This window comes from Nanorana parkeri, unplaced genomic scaffold (genome assembly GCF_000935625.1).
Source record: "Nanorana parkeri isolate BGI_ZX_2015 unplaced genomic scaffold, ASM93562v1 scaffold3671, whole genome shotgun sequence".
NCBI classification, from domain to species: domain Eukaryota; kingdom Metazoa; phylum Chordata; class Amphibia; order Anura; family Dicroglossidae; genus Nanorana; species Nanorana parkeri.
The window spans coordinates 4,343-11,258 of NW_017309939.1; the positions used below are offsets into that span (position 1 = coordinate 4,343).

General features: G+C 47.4%; 1 protein-coding gene across 1 annotated transcript in view; it reads left to right on the plus strand.

The window, feature by feature from the left end:
• The window catches only part of LOC108803393 (kelch domain-containing protein 4-like), a gene marked incomplete at its 5' end in the record, with an annotated part of 23,092 nt that overhangs the window by 3,722 nt on the left and 12,454 nt on the right, over positions 1–6,916 (plus strand). The window contains one exon of the mRNA XM_018575237.1: positions 3,369–3,563. Within this exon, the coding sequence (XP_018430739.1) occupies positions 3,369–3,563 (195 nt within the window). The remainder of the gene's footprint in view (positions 1–3,368; positions 3,564–6,916) is intronic.

Consider the following 6,916-nt stretch of genomic DNA (forward strand, 5'->3'; position numbering starts at 1 on the left):
GTATTATTACAGCCCAGTCACATCTTGCAGTAAGTGCTTCATGCGGCCTTTTAGCTGGTTGATAGATCCATCGATTCCCGGAGCTGCAGGATGAGGTAACCGGATAGGTTGGCATCACTTTCCTCCCTTCCCCTGGAATGATGTGAGCTTGGCATCCAATTGTCGCACCCTGGCGCTGTTGGACTCTTCACGCTGCAGGCTGGAGGGGGATGGGAAGGGTTAATAAATGTTAATTGGCAGTAATATCGGCTTTATATGAACTTCAGGCCGTTAGTGCCGCGTTGAATCGTTTATTTATCGTAATGACAACAAATAAAGATGGAGATCCTGGTAAGAGAGGAGATTATGACATGTGTCCATAGATTTAGATCTTCTGTACCTAAAATCATCACAAGTATTGCAAAAAAAAAAAAGCAGACCCGTCCGCAGCGCCTGCTCATAATTATTAATTGATGAAGCACCAAATGTGTTTAATAGTGGAGATGCATCATACAGCAGAAACCGGATACTGCAGACATTGGGGACCTCTGATATGGGGTTGTGGTTTTTTGAGGGATAAGGGGGAGAAACGGAGGAAATGGAAAAAGCGAGCTGAATATAAAAGGACAGTGTGCGTGCCTCATCAGAGAGTGGAGGAGGAAGCAGTGCCGGATCAGTAAGCTGGATATAAAGTGTGTGTGTCTGCTCAGATGTAGGAGGAAGCTGCATTGGATCAGTAATCTGTGTGACAGTGTGTCTTGTTTGATAGCAGAGGAGGAAGCCGTGCTGGATCAGTAAGCTGGATATAAGGTGGCAGTGTGTGTGTCCTGTCTGATAGTGGAGGAGGAAGCAGTCCTGGATCAGTAAGCTGTATATAAAGTGTGTGTGTCCGCTCAGATATAGGAGGAGGAAGCTGCATTGGATCAGTAATCTGTGTGTCCTGTCTGATAGCGGAGGAGGAAGCAGCGCTGGATCATTACTCTGTATATAATGTGACAGTGTGTGTCCTGTCTGATAGTGGAGGAGGAAGCAGTGCTGGATCATTAGTCTGTATATAATGTGACAGTGTGTGTCCTGTCTGATAGTGGAGGAGGAAGCAGTGCTGGATCTTTAGTCTGTATATAAGGTGACTGTGTGTGTGTCTTGTCAGATAGCGGACGAGGAAGCAGTGCCAGATCAGTAATATCTATATAAGGTGACCGTGTGTGTCTTATTTGATAGCGGAGGAGGAAGCAGTGCTGGATCAGTAAGCTGTATTAAGGTGACAGTATGTGTCTTGTCTGATAGTGGAGGAGGAAGCAGTGCCGGATCAGTAAGCTGGATATAAGGTGGCAGTGTGTGTCCTGTCTGATAGCGGAGGAGGAAGCAGTGCTGGATCAGTAAGCTGAATATAAGGTGACAGTATGTGTCCTGTCTGATAGCGGAGGAGGAAGCAGTGCTGGATCATTAGTCTGTATATAATGTGACAGTGTGTGTCCTGTCTGATAGCGGAGGAGGAAGCAGTGCTGGATCAGTAATCTGTATATAAGGTGACCGTGTGTGTCCTGTCAGATAGTGGAGGAGGAAGCAGTGCTGGATCAGCTGTATATGAGGTGGCCTTTCCGAAGAGCCTATAAGGGGGGTGGGGGTTGATGGGGTAATGGGTATATAGAAGTGTGTGGCAGTGATTTTCGGGAACGGTAGTGGAGAGCAGTTGCAGGTATGGAGGAGAAACTTAACTCTCCTCTGTGGATTGCTAGCTCTTCTGTCAAACAAAGCCTCCAAATACAAAATACATACACGGGTAAACTTCTGTTCTTTTATGGCGTCCAGAGTTGGTCCGCAAATGCATACCCATTGTGTGCCAGGGCATGCTGGGACTTGTAGTTCATCGAGAACTGCCACTTCCCGCTCTGTCCCATGCCTGCAGATGCAGTCTCAGGGTTCGCCCCTCGGCCCGCTGCCTCACAGATGGCATTTTGCTTTGTGCTGTGGCAGCGAAGAGTTTAATTGCGGCCTTCGGATGACACGCTAATGTTATGTGGGAGCGATCCTGCCAGGGAATCTGGGATTTCCTTCCGCCCACTGTCAGCCGCGGAGAGCGGCGCACCCAAGAAGAGTGGGCGTCGCGTTCTCCAAGTAACGAGAGCAACCGTGGGTGTCTTTTCTCCAGAAAAAGGGGATTGATGGGGTAATGAGTATATAGATGTGTATGTGGCAGTGATTTGGGGAGGGGGGAGAGATTGATGGGGTAATGGGTATATAGAAGTGTGTGGCAGTGATTTTCGGGAACGGTAGTGGAGAGCAGTTGCAGGTATGGAGGAGAAACTTAACTCTCCTCTGTGGATTGCTAGCTCTTCTGTCAAACAAAGCCTCCAAATACAAAATACATACACGGGTAAACTTCTGTTCTTTTATGGCGTCCAGAGTTGGTCCGCAAATGCATACCCATTGTGTGCCAGGGCATGCTGGGACTTGTAGTTCATCGAGAACTGCCACTTCCCGCTCTGTCCCATGCCTGCAGATGCAGTCTCAGGGTTCGCCCCTCGGCCCGCTGCCTCACAGATGGCATTTTGCTTTGTGCTGTGGCAGCGAAGAGTTTAATTGCGGCCTTCGGATGACACGCTAATGTTATGTGGGAGCGATCCTGCCAGGGAATCTGGGATTTCCTTCCGCCCACTGTCAGCCGCGGAGAGCGGCGCACCCAAGAAGAGTGGGCGTCGCGTTCTCCAAGTAACGAGAGCAACCGTGGGTGTCTTTTCTCCAGAAAAGCTACAGTCATCCTCCATCATACAAAGACATTGTAGACAATTGGGCCCTTCCAGCCTTGTGGTCAAAGTTTGGTGAAGGCCCTTTTCTGTCCCACCATGACTGTCCCCTGTGTACAAGGCCAGCTCCATAAAGACACGGTGTGAGCAGTGTGGTGGAGGAACTCGAGTGTCCTGCACAGAGCTCTGACCTCAATCCTACTGAACACCTTTGGGATGAATTGGAACGTTGATGGTGAGCTGGGTCTTCTCATCCAACATCAGAACCTGACCTCACAAATGGGACAAATTCCCAAAGACACCCATAATCTTGTGGAAAGTCTTCCCAGAAGGGTGGAGGAAGTTCTAGCCGCAAAGGGAGCAACTCTGTATTGGGTGAGGAGAGATGGAAATGGTGGGGAGCCCAATCGGAGGAAGGTAAGGCGAGATGGGGGAATGGTTAGGAAGCACGGTCATGGATGGTGAGGAGCCCAGTCACGGAAGTTGATGGGAATTGGTGATTGATTCCATAAAGACATGGCGCAACCAGTTTGGTGAAGGAACTCAAGTGTCCTACACAGAGCCCCGACCTCAGCCCTACCGAACACCTTTGGGATTAATTGGAACATTGATTGTAAGCTAGGTCTCCTTCTCCATCATCAGAACCTGACCTCACAAATGGGACAAATTCCCAAAGACACCCATAATCTTGTGGAAATTCTTCCCAGAAGGGTGGAGGAAGTTCTAGCTGCAAAGGGCGGCAACTCTGTTTTGGTTGAGGAGAGAGGGAAATGGTGGGGAGCCCAATCGGAGGAAGGCGGGGGCGAGATGGAATGGTTAGGAGACCGGTCATGGATGGTGAGGAGCCCAGTCACGGAAGTTGATGGGAATTGATTCCATAAAGACATGGTGTGACCAGTATGGTGAAGACCCTTTTCTGTCCCCCCATGACTGTCCCCCTGGGTACAAAGCCAGCTCCATAAAGACACGGCGCGACCAGTTTGGTGGAGGAACTCAAGTGTCCTGCACAGAGCCCCGACCTCACCCCTACTGAACACCTTTGGGATGAATTGGAACGCCCATTGTGAGCCCGGTCTTATCCGTCAGTCAAAAAGCACACCGTTTGGTTCTTTACAAAAACCGTTACAGGATCCACAATCCCAGCCCAGCGGATCCTTTTTACAATGTATCAAAAATTCCTTTATTAATTTACCAATCAAAAAACAATCTGCTAATAATAAATCTTGAACCCCGCACCGCACTCAGATAACTCAATTTATAAATGAAACGTATTGACAACGTTGTCAGCCACACACACACTCCACTGACACACCACCCACGCTCACTCCGCCTCGCCTATTAATCATAAGATGGCAGAAATGTAAAGCGCATACACTTCAAATGAAGGGGCCGCCTCTACAATAAGCAGCGCATTGAACAGCGCACCATATTGAAATCCCACCATTATCGGTGACCTGCGTACAAACCGCGGTTCATGGTTCAATGATTCATCCATCTCTTCCAATGACTTAATGTATTCTATAGAATAGATAAATTATTGTAAATTCTATAGAATACATTAAGTTAAATTGGGAAGAGATGGATGAATCATTGAACCACGAACCGCGGTTTGTACGCAGGTCACCGATCAGAGTGGGAATTCAATATGGTACAGTGTTCAATGCGCTGCTTATTGTAGAGGCGGCCCCTTCATTTGAAGTGTATGCGCCTTACATTTATGCCATCTTATGATTAATAGGTGAGGTCGAGTGAGTGTGGTGTTTAGAGTGTGTGTGGCTGACAACGTTGTCAATACGTTTTTAAGTTGAGGTATCTTGAGTGCGGTGCCGGGGTCAAGATTTATTATTAGTAGATTGTTTTTTGATTTGGTAAATTTTAATAAAGGAATTTTTGATACATTGTAAAAAGGATCCGCTGGGCTGTGATTGTGGCTCCTGTAACGGGTGAGCTTTTTGGCAAGACGCTTGTTTTGTGTCACTGACCGCGGGTTTGGTGCCCAATTTATTAATTGGATCATTAACGGAATACGTTTCTCGGTGTTCTTTTTCTGCCTTATCCATCAGTACCTGACCTCACAAATGGGCACAGATGCCCACAGACACACTCCAAAATTATGTAGAAAGACTTCCCAAAATAGTGGAGGGTGTTGTAGCTGCAAAGGGGGGCAACTCCGGATTAGGTGAGGAGAGAAGGAGATGGTGAGGAGCCCAATCATGGAAGGTGAGGAGAGATGGGAATGGTGAGGAGCCCAATCAGGGAAGGTGAGGAGAGATGGGAATGGTGAGGAGCCCAATCAGGGAAGGTGAGTAGAGATGGGAATGGTGAGGAGCCCAGTCATGGAAGGTGAGGAGAGATGGGAATGGTGAGGAGCCCAGTCATGGAAGGTGAGGAGAGATGGGAATGGTGAGGAACCCAATCATGGAAGGTGAGGAGAGATGGGAATGGTGAGGAGCCCAATCAGGGAAGGTGAAGAGAGATGGGAATGGTGAGGAGCCCAATCAGGGAAGGTGAGGAGTGACGGGATGGTTACGACGCCATCCATGGAAGGTGATGAGAGATGGGAATGGTGAGGAGCCCAATCAGAGATGTTGATAGTCGTTGATCATTGATTGAATCCATAAAGACATGGTGTGACCAGTTTGTTGGAGGAATTCAAGTGTCCTGCACAGAGTCCTATCCTCAACCCTACTGAACATTTTTGGGGTGAATTGGAATGCCAATTCTGAGCCAGGTCTTCTCATTCATCATCAGTACCTGACCTCACAAATGAGAAAAATTCCCACAGACACACTCTGAAATCTTGAGTAAGTCTTCCCAGAGGAGTGGAGGATGTTATGGTCTCAAAGAGTGGGAGTGGGGGGTGCAATTCCATATTCATGGACAAGGTTTTGGATTGGGATGTCAAGCAAGCTCCTATAGGTGTGATGGTCGGGTGTCCATGGACTTTTGGTCATACAGTGTACAAAGCACATGCTGAAAGATTGAAGTCGACATGCTTAAGAATTCCTTTCCCTCAATAAATACAGATAAAAAAAAAGAGGTTCCCAGATGTCCAGATTACCCCAAAAATGGCAGAACAGAAAACACCTTGTACTGGGTCAGCCTGTGCAAGTTTAGAAATCTCCTTTCTAGTACTATGTACTGCACTATGTAGTATGACCAGCAGGTGGCGCCTCCAGCACAGCGCCCACGCATTGCTGATAGTTCACCGGTGAGGGTTTCCTATGTGGATCTTCTGTGAAAAGATGTGATTGCAGCGTGATGGATGACAGAACCACCTGACATCAGCCAAGTATCATTACCAACATGGCCATACATTCAGTATTAATAATCTTTTAGTATTCCAGCAATTCTGGTTTCAATGTATGAGCGCATATATTACAAATGTGCAAACTGTACACCTTCTGTGTCCTAATAAAGTTGCACGGAACTTATTTTAAAGAATAAATGCTGAAGAATGTCAAAATATAGAAAGTGCAAAATGTGCCGACTGCAAATATATAAATGATCTGCAAAATATGTCAGAGCACTAAAAATATAATAGTGTGTGACTGTGGGGGGGAAGAGGGGGTGGACATTAGAGTGTAAGCTCCTCTGTACAGAGACTGATGTGACTGTGGGGGGGACATTAGAGTGTAAGCTCAGAGAAAGAGCATTTTGCAGAGCCTGCGGCAGAGGAAAAAAGGAATGAAGAATGCTGTGAAGTTTAGTTTAACTGGATGAGAGGGTGAACTTTAAGAGACAATGCCCTAGATGGATAGGGTGACAGGGTCTCTTTGCTCAAGATGGACAGGGTCTCTCTTTTCCCTGAATGGACAAGGTGACAGGTTCTCTTTTCCCTGAATGGACAAGGTGACGGGTTCTCTTTTCCCTGAATGGACAAGGTGGCAGGATCTTTTTTCCCCTGAATGGATAAGGTGACAGGGTCTCTTTTTTCCCCACTTAATGGACAAGGTGACAGGGTCTCTTTTGCACTGGATGGACAAGGTGACGGGGTCTCTTTGCTCAAGATGGACAGGATCTCTCTTTTCCCTGAATGGACAAGGTGACAGGTTCTCTTTTCCCTGAATGGACAAGGTGACAGGGTCTCTTTTCCCTGAATGGACAAGGTGACAGGGTCTCTTTTCCCTGAATGGACAAGGTGACAGGGTCTCTTTTCCCTGAATGGACGAGGTGACAGGGTCTCTTTT